The 18,485-nt window shown below is 44.7% G+C and overlaps 1 protein-coding gene across 5 annotated transcripts in view; it reads right to left on the minus strand.

Annotated features, from left to right (window-relative positions):
- Positions 1-18,485, minus strand: part of PLCH2 (phospholipase C eta 2) — a 326,994-nt gene that overhangs the window by 18,033 nt on the left and 290,476 nt on the right. For all 5 annotated transcript variants that reach the window (XM_081201387.1, XM_081201388.1, XM_081201390.1 and 2 more), the window contains 5 exons: positions 17,237-17,344; positions 15,171-15,295; positions 12,188-12,272; positions 10,919-11,065; positions 6,030-6,109 (listed from right to left, as the gene is read on the minus strand). In XM_081201387.1, coding sequence (XP_081057513.1) covers positions 6,030-6,109; positions 10,919-11,065; positions 12,188-12,272; positions 15,171-15,295; positions 17,237-17,344 — 545 coding nt within the window. The remainder of the gene's footprint in view (positions 1-6,029; positions 6,110-10,918; positions 11,066-12,187; positions 12,273-15,170; positions 15,296-17,236; positions 17,345-18,485) is intronic.

Raw genomic sequence — 18,485 nt, forward strand, 5'->3', positions numbered from 1 at the left:
CCCCTACAGCTACCACAGAAGTGTGAATTGTTCCATAATTTGTTTTCTGTATAAGGAAGCTAGCTTGTTGCATCAGGACATTGCTTAGCATTGTCTTCACCATCTGTGACTGGGGTTTCTTGAAGTTGGGACCTAATTTGCACCTTAGCTATAGCCTTTCTCAATTATTGCCTTTCCTGGTGTGCCACAAACACCCAATATACTTATGCAGCGTCAATATTATGATTGACTTTTAGGTGGCCAGGTTAAGACACCATTCTATTATGCTTTCAGTGAATGAGGTGTTTTCTGTTACTGCTTATAAGAGACACATCTGACATGCCACATACACGCCAAAGACATTTGGGGAGAGAGGCAGAATATGGGTGTTTATATGGATTTGAGAGCCAGTGTGGTGTAGTGGTTAAGAGCGGTGGACTCGTAATCTAGTGAACCAGGTTTGCATCCCTGGTCCTCCACATGCAGCTGCTGGGTGACCTTGGGCCAGTCACACTTCTTTGAAGTCTCTCAGCCCCACTCACCTCACAGAGTGTTTGTTGTGGGGGAGGAAGGGAAAGGAGAATGTTAGCCACTTTGAGATTCCTTCGGGTAGTGATAAAGCGGGATATCAAATCCAAACTCCTCCTCCTCCTCTTCTTCCTCCTTCTTCTTCTTCTTCTTCTTCTTCTTCTTCAGACAAGCGACATTCCCAGCCCATTATGGAGATGCCAGGACTGGGCCTGTAATCTCCTGCTGCATAGCGCATAGAACATAGCTCATTGAGCACAGTCTGCCCTGGTATAAGTTGTTGTTGAGCTAAGTGGGAGCCAAAGTGATCACAGGGCTATCAAAACCAATCTCTATGTAAGTGGACAATTGTTAGGGAAGTCCAAAGCAGTCACATTTGATTTCAAAAGACGGAACTTCCAAAAAATAAAAAGATGAAGGGAATAGTAAAAAAGGAAGTCGAAAGAAAAATGCAAGAGGATCAATTTATTCCAGAACACTTATGGATTGTAGGACGCCCCAATAATAGAAGCTCATCTGCAATGAATGCACACCACAGATCAGTGAAGGCGGCGACAGGGCCAAGAAGATGCCAGCATGGTCTAACAAGCAGAGTCAAGGAAGCTATTAAAGGCAGGAAGGCTCCCTTCAGAAAACAGAAGCCTTGTCCAAATGAAGAGAACACGGATTTTGGCAACAGGAACGCAACGAGACAATAAAGGAAGCAAATAAAGAATTTGAGGATCACTCCGAGTGCTCCCCTGGTTCTTTCGTTGCAGCTTTTGCAAAGCCAGTTTGAGTTCAAGTCATCTCTCCCAAGGAAAAATGTTCCTTTGCAGCACAGCTTGAGCTTCATCTGGGCTGCAAACGAAGATCTTAGTTGAAAGTGGGGCTTGGATTCAGTCGGCCGATCAGCACCTACTGCAAGCCTTGCTTTCAGCAGGGATCAGCTGTGCTTGGGAGCTCCTGTTCAGGCAACTCCCAAGTACTGCTGGTTCCACCAGGAACCAGCACTGGTCAACTCTGCTTTTGGCAGGGACTAGCTGCACTTAGGGTTAGGCAAACCTGCCAATTCTAGTTTCTCTTCATTTCCCATTTAAATTTAGCTCTCTACGTTTCCGTATCAGTTTGCAATTTTTTAAATATTAAAAAGTCTTCATAATTTCTCCTAATATATACATGCTTGTGGGCAATTTTGTCTGAGATACACATTTTTTTTCATATATATATATATATATATGTGCACTTTGCCCATTATATACATTTCTGTACACATTGCTTGGCCAGAGAACTATGTTGCAAAATTTGAAAAAAGAGAGAGGTGAATTCTGAAGGATTGCTGTGTTTTGTGTATTGTTTCAGAAAGTGTGGATGTGTACAAAAATGCATGTACAAGGCTAAAAATGCATACAGTGCATACTTTAGCATGAAAGCAACACACAAAATTGTGTTATATGCGGGGAAATTGCTTGGGAAATTGTGGACGTTAGAGGTAATTACATAGAAAACGGTGACGGTTAGAAGATCCCAATTAAATGCTGATGAATTCCCATGAGGACTTTAAAAATAAATAAATCACAAACTGATGTAGAAATGTGCAGAAATCAATGTAAAACTGGGGAAACGAGAAACTAGATTCATCTATCCCCAGCCTTGACACAAACAGATAAAAGTCCCCGGCCTGCTGCACAGCTTGTAGGTAGCAGAAACCAGCTGAATGTTGTTTTTAACTTTGGAACTGGATGAAAGACCCACAGAGCTCTATAAAGAGAGAGAGAGAGACTCAAGTTGCTTTCAAGTCTTAACTTTTATCCTCCTGGCTTCCCTTCTTTTAAGATTGGTAGAGGTGGACCCTCCCCCTCCCCCCCCCGCCACTCTCTGTCTCTCTCTCTGCCTGACCGTCCTTTGCACACGTTGCCAAGCAACACTCAGACTCTTCCTTCTTCCCCTCAGGTTCCGGAGAATCTGGAATTGGATTCTCTCTGGCTCCTCCTGAGCTCCTTGAACCCAGACAGAGGCTTGCTTGTTCTTTTCAGTACATTTTCCTTGCCCTAATTACCGTCTCTTGTCACATTCTCCCTGCCTTTAATTAGGGCTATGCAACAACAGCAGCACAGTTGAGGAGCTGCATTTTGGAGAGGAGGTATATTTTTCTCTCCCCCCTCCCACCATCTCATTCCTCTCCCCTCTATTTACCTCCCAGTCTTTTATTAATTAGTTTCAAAGTCTGAGATGCTTTTCCAAGCGAGGCCGAATGCGTCAAAGAGATGGGCAGAGGGACAGCTAAGACAGGGCCGAACTACACATTACATTAATTACACAGTGCGCGGTTTTTCTTTCAAAAATATCCAGGGCAAGCAGGGGTGGCAATGAGCTGAATCAGGCTCTTAGTGTGGATAAGTCCCTTGTTTCAATAAGATATAGAACCCCAGCCCCACAATACAACATACTGATGTATAAACATATGAAGAGCCTTGTTGAGGTAGACAAAAAAGACCTATCTTCTCAAGTATCCCGTTTTCAAAAGTGGCCAGTAGGATGCCTCTGGGAAGCTCACAAGTGGAACATGAAGGGCATTCCCCAGTTGTTTCTCTCTTTCCAACATCTGGTATCTTGCCCACGCACATGGAAGTTCCATTTAATTCCTGCTTCTGCTGTTTTGATTTTGTAGGGTTTTATACATTTGCTGTTGCAGTGGTGGTGGGGCGTTGGCTGGCATTCTTTTCATAGCATGTCGCCTTGAGAGATTTTAATGAAGAGGGATGTAGGGGGAGGAATCCAAAATTTAAAGGGAATTGGGAGTCCAACAACATCTGGAGGGTTCGCTGGTTGTCCACTATCACCATATCTTATGGAAGCATATTCCATAAGTTATGGTCCAAGTGAATTCTAGTGTTGTATGTGGGAGAGGAGAGGAGAGGGGGGGAAATCTAGCTACCATGGAAGGACAGACAGAACTGCAACTAGTCTTCTAGATGCAGGTCATATAGCCCAACACTCTGCAATGCAGGAATCACAGCCGAAGATTCCCTGACAGGTGAGCACCTAATCTCTGTTTAAATACCTCCAAGAAAGCAGAGTTCGCCTCCTTCTGAGGGAGCCTGTTCCATTTCGAACAGCTTTTTCTGTCCAAAAGTTCTTCCTAATCTTTAGTCTGAATCTGCTTTCTTGCAATTGGAATCCATTGGCTACCCTCTGCAGCAGCAGCAAACAAGCTAGTTCCATATCTTCCATGTGACAGCCCTTCAGATAATGGTCACATGCACAGAGGAGCAGTAAAACTTTACTGGGACACCCCTTTGTTTTGTTTTCTGGTGATGAATCTGGTGGCTGCCCCTCACCTGTTCTGGCTATAGGAATCCAATGCTTGTGAGGAAGCTTGGACTGAATCCCCAGCCTTGTTTGCAGCCCTGGGACCTTCTCCTCAAAGGGAATCATCATCTGCTCATTTACATACCGCTCGCTTGCCAAAATGGCTTCTAAGCGATTGACAAGGATGAAATCAATTTTGGGGGGTCTCCACGCAAAATTAAAAGTGTACAATAAAACACGAAGCAGAAGGAGCATGAAGGAAAATGGGGTGATGTGCCCTTTTCTTGCTGAGGATGCTGGGATGAGCACTCCCAATCAAGATGTTCTACTAGGATATGGTGACAGGAGTGGGTCAGCAATAAATCACACAGAGCAAGTTAAGGTATCTCCATAGTGGAAGAAACAAGGAGTGTCAGGCCTAATGAGCACAGGAACTCTTCTCAGTAGGTCTTGCCCCCTATGAGGCAGCTATGGAGACTAAAGGTCATTGCCTTCTCACAGCTGCCTAAGTCTCCTCCTTCCCTGGATTGTTTTCAAGCAATCTGAGACTGTGCCTTCATGCATATCTCTGTTCCTCCATCTTCATACCTCTCCTGGTCCTGGGACACCAGTGGTGAGGGAAGCTTGTTGCAGCAGAAGCGGGGCAGACAACCTGGCTTCCTCTCCAGCCTGACTCATCTCTGCATCTTGGCCTCCCTCCTCTCCTGCTTCTGCTTCTGGACTCCTATCTGCCACAGACTCTCCCAGCTCACTAAGCCCTGTTACCTTTTCAGCTTCTGACACCACCTCCTCCCAGTCTTCTTCCTCTGACCACTCATCGTCATCCCACCACCAATCCCCAGGCTTCTTCCCTTAGGGGAGGGAGAGGAAGGTTCCTCCAGCTCATAAGATGACATGTGGAAAAACTCAGCTTATAAACACTGCCCACTCACTCATGTATCTGGTTTTCTATCTGCTATACCAGGGGTACATAGCGGCTGAAAAGGCTTAATTATTGACAGCATCAGGCACAGGGCAAAAGGGAAGGCTCAAGAGTGAGATTCTGCCTTGCTCGCTGCCTTTACCTAGAAAACTAGTTATCTCTTCTTTTTATCTACCCCCTTGAAAATCTAGGGTTGTCTCCAACGTTAGTCCTACTCAGAGCAGACCCATCAAAATTAACAAACATTATTATTTATTCTTATCAGTAGTATATACTGCCTTTCTTTCGCCGAGCGGGACCCAAGGCGGCTTTTGCAAATGAAAACAACGCAGATAAAATTAAAACTAAAAGGTAATTGTTAAAAAGTAATCAAACTCTAATAGAATTAAAGCAATTTTTAAAAACCTCTTAAAACACAGACAACAAAAACAGCATAGTACTATTAAAAGCTGTTTCCTTAAAAAACAAACAAGCCAGTTCCTAAAGGCCTGTTGGAATAAAAGAGTCTTCATCTGCCTGCAGAAGAAAAAAAAGGAGGGAGCCAGTCTGGCTTCTCTAGGAAGGGAGTTCCAGAGTCTGAGAGCAGCCACCGAGAAGGCCCTGTCACACGTCCCCACCAAGCATGCCTGTGAGGGGAGCAGGACTGAGAGAAGGGCATCTCCTGAGATATGATCTTTCCCACTGCATAGCCTGGGCCCAAGCTGTATGGGGCTTTATAGGCCATAACCAACACTTTGAATTGTGCCCGGAAACAGACCGGTAGCAAGTGGAGCTGCTGTAATAAGGGGGTCATATAGTAAACTTGGTTCCCTTAGGTCCCTTAGTTTCCATGGGTCTGCTCTGAATAAAACTTAGTTGGATACAACCCATGACTTAATTACTCCAGACTGCAAATAAGACATTGCAGTCTTAACAATAACTATTGACCTATTACATGGTTTTTCAAAGCAAATTCTGCACCCTTGCATATGGTTTGATCTGCGGGTAGGTGGCCCTACGACCACAAGAGCGAGCATGTGCAAGAGCACACGTGTGTGGACAGGCGAGAGACCTCTCACCCTAATTCAGTGGTGTGGTTCCTAGCAGAGAGCATTCCCCATGAGGTTTAAGACGCAACCCCAATTTAGAGAAGTCTGGTTTTAGCAAAACAGGTGAAATTTTCCTTTCTGCCATTGCTCTCCCATCCCACAAAAAAGTGGTAGAGCAATGTGGTTTTAAAGAGTTCTCAAGTCACCAAATTAGAATCTTACCAAATGTTCCTCAATGGAAAGGGGCAAATTTTCCCGTCTCAAGGCCCGTGATTACTCACCTTACCACATATCTCATTGATAGCTACGTGAACAAAGATGGACGCCTCCTCCATGCCTTCCAGGTAGACATGCCGATAGCCTGAAAAGCAAGGGTAGTAGGTAAAGCACACATCCCAGCTAGTTCCTCCGGGGCCTGGATAGCACAGTTAGTTAGAGCGTGATGCTGGTAATGCCAAGTTTGCAGGTTCAATTCCCACATGGGACAGTTGCACATTCCTGCATTGTAGGGGGTTGGACTAGATGACCACCAGGGTCTCTTCCAACTCTATGATTTTATGAAGTCTCAGAAGTCCAGAGAACTGTGAGTTGAGATCAGAATCCCCTCCCCTCATACACACCCCAGAAAAACAGGGGAAACCATTCAAGAAATATGAAGGAAAATACGCAATGGAAGCAATGAAGGTAGGAAGAGGATTCCGTGGAAAAGATCTCTGGAACTCACCATGGATTTACGTGGAAATTACTATAGGTGAGCCAAAATTTCTCAGAAGACATTTTTTCCCCCAAGAAAGTTTCTGGGATCTCTCTCTTTCTCACCCTCACCCCACACCTAGAGAAAGGCCTCTTTGAAGAATCTTCTCTGAATCTTTTCCACCTTTTGGGGTGGGGTGGTGGCTGCTGTCTTTGGTCAAAATGCCCCAGAACAATGCCATGTCTGGGATCATTGTGGAGGATGCAGAATGTAACGTCAATATGCAGTTTGATGGCGTTGGTACTTGCAGCGGGAGCAAAAAATAAAAATATGTTGCGAGTGAGCTCCCAACCCAAGAAAAAGTTGGAGAATTTATCCTGCCCTAGAAAAAATCAGTAAAATAGGGCCTGCCCGTCCCCTGCCTACATATCTCTGCCCATAAATATTTATTAATTCACTTTAAAGCCTTTATAAACCATGTAATATTAAAAATAGCCTCTTAATACAATGAAGTGGTAGGTGCAAGATAGAGAAAATCTGTAATAATGTAATGGGGTCAGGGAAATCCTGGGTGGAACATGTTAAGAGGCTACTGAGAGGCAGCAACAGAAATTATGAAAACTCCCCCCAACCCTCAATATTTTTTTTCTCCTAAGAGGCTCAGCAGAATTACTGCTGCCCATCCTCACTCTCCCTCCTCTTCCCTAAAAGCCATTCTCATCAGCCCCCAACCCCCCAACAATATAATCCTCATTTCCTTTTTCCTGCTTTCAAGCTGCAGCAGCTGTGGGAGCAACAGCAGGGATGAGCTGGCAGGATGTAGTGGATAACAGCATGCTAAAAGAAGTTTAGCCCCCCTCCACCTCCTGTGGTCTCCCCAGGTGTGCTGTTTCCCAGAGTGAATGCAGAAAAGGAGAAATAAAATTCTCTTCTCTGCTTCTCTCTCTGCAACCTAAGGAAAGAGGAAACATGCTGGGAGCTCTAGTGGTGATGGCTTTGGGGGACAGGGAAGAATGAAATGATCAAGGAAGCGGGCTTGGAATTCTTCTCCGGTCCAGATCTGGATCTGAGCCAGAGAAGAATATAAAGGCATTAAAAGCTTGTGTCCTACCTGAAGCAAGGTTGTTTTTTTAAAAGCCCTTGCTTGGGTTCAAGCCTTGGCTCAGAACACCACCCCTGCTATTTCTAACTGGGGGTTCGGTGAGGAATATGAAGAGGAGAACAAAGGAAGACCAAGAAGGGCCCATAAACTACACACACACACACACACACACACCTCACAGGTCAGGTGCCAACGGGGAGTGAGGAGGAAGGAAATACAGTGGTACCTCGGGTTAAGTACTTAATTCGTTCCAGAGGTCCGTTCTTAACCTGAAACTGTTCTTAACCTGAAGTACCACTTCAGCTAATGGGGCCTCCCACTGCCGCCGGAGCATGATTTCTGTTCCCATCCTGAAGCAAAGTTCTTAACCCGAGGTACTATTTCTGGGTTAGCGGAGTCTGTAACTTGAAGCATATGTAACCTGAAGCGTATCTAACCCAAGATACCACTGTAAGTTGGCAAAGCAGTTTGGGTCTGCCAAAGGAGGGGCTGCTTCATGGGTAGCCTTGCACCCAGAAGGTCCAAGTCTCCACACCATTCTCCAACATTACTCCTGGCCAACCTACAATCAGGAACACAGAATGCAGAGACCTACTAGGGACAGTGGCGGACTGCAAATTTCTCCAAGAGTGATCCCAGTGCAACCAGCTGCTGAAACAAGCAGAGAGAGTTTTCTGAGAAAACTGTTGGGAGAATTTCACTTCTGGCCTCACGTATTTTCAGCAAAGTCCTTCCATGCCACTGCCCATAAATTGCACAGAGTATTTAGAGAGGCTGTTTTAGCTCCGCCCTACTTCTACTCACCCAAATGTTTATTTCAGCTCTTAAAAAAACTCGCTACCACCTACAGCTTGCCTGGGAAGAGGCCCATTTGCAGGAGTTCGGAGCATACCCCAACCCCCACCCTAGCCCGGTCATCAAATAACACTATTCTTCTTTTATTATTGCAGCTGTCAATCTTGGAATTCCTAATTGATTCCCTTCTCCGCTGTGAACAGTTATTAATGTAATAATCAGAAATGTCTCTCATTCATTCTATCTTTTATTTTTCTCCTTTTTAAAAGCCAGATGGATTCCTTCCTCCTCTCTCTCTCTCTCTCAAAAAAACTTTTCCCTTGCCAAGTTTCCTCTGCTTTGAAGAAGATGAAGAACAAGAAGGGGGGGGGAATCAGAACAACAACACAGGGTGCTTTTATCTGAATTGGGAAGGCAGAAAAAAGGAGAGGAGGGAGGGAGAAATGGGTGAGGGTTTGAAGGAAGGGGGGAATGTGTTAAAAGCCTCTGAATTTTGCAGATACTCAGCCATCAGGCTGCTTTAACATTATAGTTGGTAATTGCAGCCACTGGTGCTCGGCCAACAAAAATGAGAGCAGAGAAAGAGACCCTGGTTTCTTTCAAGAAAGGCTTTGAAGTTTACCCCATTGACTAAGAAATCCCTCCTATCAAGCTGGAGTTGTACAAATTAGGAGCTGGCAGATATAACCACCAAGTCACAAAGTGCCCATCATTCTGATTAGTGGTGGGTGGGAAGGAAGGCAGGGAGAGGAACCAGACAATTACACAAACACATAATTGGGGTGGGGGGCTCAAAAGAAGCCAGTCCCCTCCCAGTATCTTCCAGTACCATGCTTTAATTCCTCCTCTCTCAAAGAAAAGGCTGGGAGGTATTCAGGTATATGGCAAGTGAAGGTGTGTACTGGAGCTAACTCTGTCCCAGATTATTCCAGTTTATCAAAAGGAGCTGATTTTCTTTCTTTCTTTCTTTCTTTCTTTCTTTCTTTCTTTCTTTCTTTCTTTCTTTCTTTCTTTCTTCTTTCTTTCTTTCTTTCTTTCTTTCTTTCTTTCTTTCTCTCTCTCTTTCTTTCTCTCTTTCTTTCTCTCTTTCTTTCTCTCTTTCTTTTCTCTTTACCCCAGAGGGGAGGAATTTTTCTCAGCCCAAGGGCCACATTCCCTTGTGGTTAGCCTTCTGAAGGCCAAATGCCAGTGCTGGGTGTGGCCAAGGGGAAAAGTGGACGAGGCAACAGATCTGACTTTCTACCTTTGTACAGTAGGCTATACAGTGGTACCTCAGGTTAAGTACTTAATTCGTTCCGGAGGTCTGTTCTTAACCTGAAACTGTTCTTAACCTGAAGCACCACTTTAGCTAATGGGGCCTCCTGCTGCCGCCGCGCCGCTGGAGCCCGATTTCTGTTCTTATCCTGAAGCAAAGTTCTTAACCTGAAGCACCATTTCTGGGTTAGCGGAGTGTGTAACCTGAAGCGTATGTAACCTGAAGCGTATGTAACCTGAGGTACCACTGTATTCTAAGAATGCACAAAAATCTGTAGTGCCTACACATGTGCACAGGTGCACACACACACACACACCAGCAAGCATCAGGCACTATTACCATTCAAGGTCAGTGAGGAATGTGCCCAGGACAGTAGGCATGGTCTTGGAGATAGTCCCGAGGAACAGACAGAGAGCCCTGGATGATGGCATTTGGCTTCCCAAACCTGAGGTTCCCTACCCCTGCTTGACCCAGCAAACTTGCCCAATGTCCTACAAACTTTAATGGGACCAATAATGTTCCTATTTCCATCACTTGCCACCTGTGCGACCTCACAGTAGCCAAATTCTCAGGCTTGTGTCTCAAGTCCTGCCCAGAATAAACCCCACTGAAATGAGTGGAGCCACGTTGGTCATGTCCATTTGACGCTGACTAGGGCTAACAATTGCATACAACCCCTGGGATCTGGATTTCACATGGAGGCATTGAAGATGCCAACCTTCTTCGGAGCATCTACTGATACAAGGAGTTTGGGATGGAAGACATGACTCTGAATAACCCTTCAGATGGGTTACTCTTTGTAGAAGAGGAATGGATTGGGCAACACACATAAGCACCACTGGGATAAAGAGGAGCCTCAGCTATCGATTGCTCCGGTGACGGCTGGTGCTAATTGAGACTGATGGGGTAGAAGGCAGGGATGCCAACAGTAGGTGGAGCCAGAGCCAACCATTTCTGCTTTGGTCCCCTTCCTTTTCCTCCCAGCTGAGTACTACAAGACTGAGACCAAGGAGGAGGCATCTGACAGCCAGGACCACCCTCTGGAATTATTGCAAAAAGGCAGGTGGGGGCAGGCTGAAGTTAGCAAGGCAACACACTGCTTGCCCTAACAGACCAGCATCTACTAAATGGCTCGTCAGTTCTCTTGAAGAAAAGAGCTGCCACCTTCTGTGGAGAGCCAGTGTGGCATAGGAGTTAAGAGTATTGGACTAGCACCTGGGAGGCCAGGGTTCAAATCCCCACTCAGCCATGAAGTGACCTAGGGCCAGTCACAATCTCTGTTCCTTGGAAGAAAAGGTGGTATATATAAAAATAAACAAGTAACCTGGCATCATGCTGGTAAACGATATTGTCCTCTGTCCGATGAAATCCCTCCCGATTGGGTCATGATCCCACACTAAGAACCGAATCAGGGCGATTTCTGGCATGCAAATAGGAAACACCAGAGTTTCTTCCCACATTGGATTGAAACCTGCAAAGGGAAATAAAGAGGTGGGGGACAGGAAGAGTTTCAATATGGCTGAATCCTAGAGGAGAGCTGGTTCACAGTGGCCTATGGATGAAATAGTTTTCCTGTGCATGCTGTGAGTTCACTCATGATTTATGGCCCTTTGTGGACCAGTCTAAGATCCTTCCATTTACTAAGGTCTCTTTCAACTCTAAAAGGATGTGTTTCTAAAAACATAACAGTCTGGTCCCTGCTGCAAGGAGCTTACAATCTCACTTTTGAAAATAAGGAGAAGATAACAGGAAGTAGTGTTGGAAGGAAGTGGCCTTTACTGGGAGATTTTTTCCTAGGCTTAAAGCTACAGGGCTGAACTGATGTTTCAGAGAAATATGGTATATGAAATATGGTGGGAGATTAGCAGCCAAACCTAGTAATTGCATATTCTTGCTAGTTAGCACGAGAAGGGTCTATGTGTCCACAGAGCTGTATTGCTGACAGGCAGATACTCCGGCCATAGAAATACAATTGGTAGAGAGGGCTCTGTGTGATGTCATTTCCTCTCCCCTGAGCATATAGTGCTTCCTGTTCCTCTCCCTTCTGCCATGAGGGTAGATGAGCCCTGTGCTTTCTCCAGTCCCAGACACATGCCTAAGACTAGCTATACTGGAAATATAAATATTCTGCCTCTATAGTTTTTGCGTCTACCATTGTGAACCAATGCATGATTATACACTAAGTCAATCTTATTTTTAAACTTACTTTGCAAGCTGTTGCCTGGTTCTTTATTAAATGGGGTAAGAAGGGGGAAGCCAGTTTACTTCATAGCTGGACTTGCTCAAAAGATGGCTTGCAGCCTAATTCCTATGTTTTTAATTTTTGTGTGGCCAAGGGATGGATTTTAAAACCGTCCAATCCATAAGTGGGCGCCTAAAGGGATAAACTGCAATCAACATATCCTCTCCTACCTATTAAAACTCATCCCACAACGCTGACTTCACACCACACACACAAGTAATTCTTGTTTCCAGTCACCCTCGTGGGTGCAAGCAACTTCAGCGTAACTTTGCTCTCACGTGCTGAGAATATATCAGAGACCGTGGATCATGCAGAGGGGAGAGGAAAAAAGCCAGGAGAAGGAAGCCGTACCATTGTCATCCACGACTCTTGTCTGCTCTTTACAGCAGTCCACAGGCAATCCGATTACTTCCACTTCCACAAATGGATCTATTATCTGGGAAAGGGGGGAGAAGAGTAGGCAATTACCATCATAATGCTGGGATAAAACAGAGCAAGCCACTCTGAAAAGCTTGACTGCAATGTTCTACTCTGGAATCCTTGTTTCAATCTAGACATTGGAGATCCAGTGTTCTGCACTACTGTGCTATGGTCCTTCCCTGAATTCAGGAGACTTACTTCAGAGTAGACATAGTCACGATTGCAGCCTATGGTCCCAGCTGCATCATATATTTAAAGGAGCACCATGCTACTTTAAACCGCCATGGTTTCCTCACGCAGAATTCTGGAAATTGCCATTCATTAAGGGTGCTAAACATTATAAGGAGGACCTCCCTTATTTTATTGTGATTAAAAACAACATCACAGAAAGTACAGTTTTCAATGCTGAATTTTAATTTGTTGCGATCCAAACTCAGACCTTCACCCTCAGGGTGAAGGGTGAATAAATAATAATAATGTCCCCACAGAGATACAATTCTTAAAAGTTCCCTGGGTAGAGGAATTGATTGCTAAAACACTCTGGGAACTGTAACTCTGTGAGGGGGACTCCTAACAACTCTCTGCACCCTTAACAAACTACAGTTCCCAAGATTGGGGGGGGGCATGACAGTTTATGATACTGCTTTAGATGTATTTATGCAGATGGGGCCTTAGCATAGCTGTCAACTTTCCCCTTTTCTTGTGTATAATCCTATTCAGAATAAGGGAATTTCCCTTTAAAAAAGGGAAATGTTGACAGCTATGGGCCTTAGTTCCGATTTCAGCCTAAATTCAGATAAAGGCTTCCCTGTGAAACCTGTTCCACAGCTGTGGTGGTGCCCTGGGAACGGGGAAAGGCCTACCCTGAGTGCAAAACACACACATGCCTCATTCAAGATCTAAATGTGAATTATGTGCAGCTGAAATATCAAATACAAGGAAGTGGACATCACGAAGGAATCAAAATTCAGAAAATACAGCATTGAGCCTGTATTTTGTACTCAAGCATCCTGCACCCAGTGTCAAGTCAAAAGCATCCAACCCTCTCAGAATGGATACTTGAAGTTGCTTTTCGATTGAGAAACCAACTAACAACTGGAGAGATGAGGGAGAGGAGACGACCCACATAGTTGACTTCCCCTTCCCCCCTTTGCACCCAGTGAAAAAGTGTAAAGGCCAATACTGTCTCCCCGCCCCCCCCCCAAAAAAAACCCTGTACTGGGGGTTTGACACTATGCAAACAGATACCAAGAGGTGCACTAATGAAGCCCCATCCATCTTGGCTGACAAACCCAGCAGCTTTATAAATATTTACAGTGAGTTTCTGGGTTTAAACTTGGCTCTCCTTTGGAGGTGTTTCCCAACCAGCCCCCCCCAACCCCTTTTCTTCCCTGTGAAGTGGCATGAATAGGGCTCCTGCCACATTGATTGAGCATCTTGGCAGCGCTCAGCCATCTCCCCAAAGGCACTCTGTGGACAAGAAAGCAAAGTCGGTCCCTCTTTGCACAAAGAGAAAAGGCTGAGCACCTGCTAGTCTCAGGGAGGAAGAAACGTGTTGCATAATTTGTCCCAAAAAAACCAAAAAAAAGGAGGCCGCAGGAAGTATCCACCCCCCACTCCACCCCAGTCCAAACCCATAATCAGAAAGGACTGCAAAGATAAAAGCCCGGGCCCATTTTAAGAACTCTGCAAACAATTCATTACACACATGCATATGCATAAAGAGTATACATACATACATACATGTTCTCGCAAAAAAACCATCAGTGTTTTAGTGTGAATTTCTCATAATACACACATTCTTTTCAAAGCAATTTCCCCTAATATAATGCATTTTTTGTTTATCATTTCCACTAATACATGCATTTATATGCACACTCTACTCTTATGTGCGTTTGCACATTTTACTTGGCTGGAGAACTGCGTTGCAAAATTAGCAGAAGGGCAAACTCCGAAGGATGGTTGTGTTTCAGTCTGAGAATTGTTTCATAGAATCATAGAACTGTAGAGGTGGAAGGGACTCTAAAGGTCATCTGGCCCGACTCTCTGCAACGCAGGGATCTCAACTAAAGCATTCCTCACAAGTGGCCGTCCTACCTCTGTTTAGAAACCTCCAATGAAAGAGAGCCCGCCACTTTCCAAAGCAGTCCATCCCACTGTTAAACAGCTCATACCACCAGAAAGTTCTCCCCCATGTTTCAGAAAGTGCCATTTATGTAAGCTTGCCTTTAAGTCTCAACCAGGCCCAGGGCCTTTTCAGTACTGGCCCCGACTTCGTGGAACGCTCTGTCACAAGAGACTAGGGCCCTGCGGGACTTGACATCTTTCCGCAGGGCCTGCAAGACAGAGCTGTTCCACCTGACCTTTGGTTTGGACTCAGTCTGACCCTTATGTTTTCCCTCCCCTTACGGTTTTGATCCATGGACTACTTTTAAAATGAGGCTGCATTTTAAATTGCATTTTAACCTGTATTTTAAATCGTTTTGTTGTTGTCCCCCCTCCCTATTATGTTTTTATCGTAATTTTACTGGTGTTAGAGCCCAGCTCTGGCCAGGGAGGGCGGGGTATAAATAAAATTTATTGTTGTTGTTGTTATTATTATTATTATTATTATTATTATTATTATTATTATTAAGTGAGAATCAAATTGAAATTCTTGCTCATTGTCACCTGTGATTGTCTTTTCCCACTTAACAATTCCACTTAACTTAGCAGTACTGGAGGCTAGGCTTAAGTAAAGGCAAGTTGTAAAAGCGAGTGGAGCTGTGGCAGTCACTGGCACCAAGATTCTGCCTACAGCAATTGGTTCTGACAGCTGCTGCCAGAGGGCTCTCAGCACACAGTGGCTGTGTTGCAAGCAGATGCCGCTGTGCTCTCCCCAGATCTCTCCGCACCTCTCTCAACAGGTCCATACCTCTCCTCTGTCTCCCAGCATGGAGTCCTTGGGCTTGGGAAGCTGCTGCCCACTGATGATTCGCAACACGAGCTGCTTCTTCATCTGGCCAAGCAATGGGTCTTCAGAATTTGGGTTGAAGATCCCTGAGAAAGGTTCGCAGAACATACGCAGAGATTTAAGGCAGAGCTAAGTTGTTTGCAAAATGTGCAATACGTGCATCAACTTCCAGACACACCATTCCATTGGCACAGGAAGCTCCTTTAATACTGAACCAGATCGTTGTCTACTCTGCAAACGGAAACTCTCCCAACTGCGCTCATTTTGAAACGGCATTGATCCGTTTGGGTTTTGCCGGAATTCCCAAGCAGTGCTGCTGCAAATGAGGCTTGTTAGTCTAGAATGTGAAAATCAAACAGATACGATTCCTTCTTCTGGGGAGTGGGCAGCGGAGAGAAAGAAAAAGTCAATCAATCAGTCTTTATTATTGCGATCACAGATTGGCTACTAAATTACAACCAGACAAACACAAAATGCCGTTTACAGGCCAGCGAAAGGCGAGAAAGAAGCTGCCTTGTTAGGCAGTAAATTCGAAGTTAATGACACAGACTAATTCTTCCAAGCCTGTGATGAGATACAGGGATAACAAGAAGTGCACATCTCTCGTTTTGTAGAAACACAGGCAGCAGCAGAGAGGACAAGAGGCTTGTCAGCAGAGCCAAGACAGCAAGATTTCATTAATTTAATCAGAGCCCAGTGGTTTGCAGACAACCAAGACAATGAAGCACAGTGTGAAGGCAATGCCAATGGCTCAGCCCTGTTCAAAATGCCTGCTTCGGCTGCCATGTGCAGGAGAGCAGATAACGGGTCTTAAGTAGGTGAAGAAAGACACAGATCCATCACAGGTGAGCCAATAAGCAAGGAAAGGCTCAGTGTGAACAATGAACAGAGTACAATCTGGATTGAAGGGATTTTGAAAGCCTGCAGGGTAGAGCATCTGCTCTGCATGCAGAAGCCCCTGGGTTCAGTTCCTAGCATACCCAGCTAGATTGGGGGATGTCCCATGTCCAAAACCTTGGAGATCTGTTGTTGGCCAGGGGAAACTGCACAGGTATAGATGAGCCAATGGTCTGACTCCATTAGTTAGCTTTAGGAACATGGGCATTTAATCACATTTATCCTTCCTTATCTTTGTGAAAGGGCTGCAGCTCAGTGTTAGAGCTTCTGCATTGCATGCAGGAGGTCTCAAGTTCAGAACCTGGAATCTCCAGCTAGAGCTGGGAATTGGCCCCGGTCTGAGACCCGGAAGAGCCTCTGCCAGTCAGTGCAGACAGTACTAAGGTAGATGGATCAATGGTCTGACTCTGTAGAAGGCAGATTCCTATCTTCCTATCTTATTAGGATGTGCCATTTCAGACAGTGAAACTTTATGTTTGCAAATTTCTTTTCAGAATCATTTTTTTAATAAAATTAAACTTTAAAATCTTTACATATATATTCTAGATTCCAAATTTGTTATACATTTCTCTTTAAACATTGACTTCTCGCCTTTGACTCCATTTTTATTTTGTTTTTTTGCAAATTTCTTCAGTGAGGGGTCTTTAAAATATGTTCCTTGATGTGAGGAATCAAATCTGGACAACACTGAAGCTTGGTAAACCTACGTTTGATGAAGAAGCACATAAACTGCTTTTGGAAAATAATTTTTAATTTTACCTTCTGAAAATAATCATAATAAATAAGCAATATTAATATATAATGTAACAGGGGTCGACAAACTATGGTCTGCGGGCCGGATCCGGCCCAATTGCCCTCAGGATCCAGCCCGTGGACGGTCTGTGGATCGGCATGGGGATTCTGTTCTTTAATTTTTTTGGCCACAGAATGCTAAATGTCAGTTGAAACTCTGGGGGTAGGGAAGGAAATGGGGGGGGGGGTCCTTGGGGACAGCGTGGTTGACTAGCTACAACCCTGAACAGGCACACTCCTGTTTAAAAGGTGAAAATGCACTGCAACATTTTGCTGCAGCGCACGCTTGTAATAACGGTACCATAATTAATTAAAGCTGAGATCTGCATTCCCCTTACCTTGACACATACACTTGGGTTTGAGGACGTAGCCACAGTTTCCATTGGCACTGAACTTGGCTCGGTTCAACTGAAGCATTCTCCCCTCTGACTGGTAGTTTAGAGCAACTGCAATATTTGGAATGAGAGAGAGAGAGAGGGGGGGGGTGATAAATTGCTGAACAACATTTCTAAAAGCAAAGCTGTCAGAGCAAAATGAGATAGAGCCACGTTTGAAGGCGAAAGCGACTGGATAGACTTCTTGATGCCACGAATCCAGGCAGAAGAAAGAAAACTGAGAGCGAGTAAATATATCTAGATATACATATATATTATTTTGTGCAATATCCCTGATGTGAAGAGTTGTGGCGTTCAGCTACTTTTCTCACTTTTGAGAGATGGAGCTGAATCAGCATGCTGCACGGAAAAGGGCAGAAGAAATCAGAGGAGACGGAATATGCTAAAGCATGCAAATTTGCAAAGGAGTGATAGGCTGCCCAATTAATAAAGTTTTGGCTGCAATGGTAAAATTAACCTCTTATCTGAGAGCAAGCATTGCAAGCGAATATAGAAATAAACTCAGAAAGTACTTAATTCAATATTGCCAAGGAAATAATTACCTCCCATGAAAGCAAGTTCAAGTAGGTTTTAACGGGTTCCTATTTTTAGCGGAAATGTTGTAATTTTATGCTAAGACCTATTTTCCTGCAGAAGGCTATGATCTGGGGGAATTCTGCACCAGAGCCAAGGGCTGCCCTGCATGTAGAGTGGTACAGTAATCCAGGCTTGAGGTTACAAATACATGGACTGCATGCTGTTCCTATTCAGGAATGTCTGCAGTTGGTGAACTAGACAAAGCTGGCAAAAGGCACACATTAGCCCACTTGGGCCTCCAGCGACAAAGATATATCCAGGAGGACCCACAAGCTACACACTTGCTCCTTCAGAGGAGTGCAACTCCATCCAGAACAGGTAACATTTTTTTGGTCAAAGGTAACTTGCCAATTTCTCAACTTTTCCCTGGCCATTTGTCTATGAAAAGCCTGTAGGGTGTTTTTACTACCCCAATCTGCTAACATGGGGCTGTGGTAGCAAATGCACCCAAAGGCAGAATTAAATGCATTCCAGGGTCATTTTATGCTGCAGGCGATTTTGTTTTTGTTTCCAGAAGAAATACTGTGCGGGGCAACTGGCTGAAATTTGGGGACATAGTACAGGTGGCCATTTGTGACCATGTCCTAGAAAGGCTACCATGTGGGTCTACTTATGC

This window comes from Podarcis bocagei (assembly GCF_964188305.1).
Source record: "Podarcis bocagei genome assembly, chromosome: 7".
NCBI classification, from domain to species: domain Eukaryota; kingdom Metazoa; phylum Chordata; class Lepidosauria; order Squamata; family Lacertidae; genus Podarcis; species Podarcis bocagei.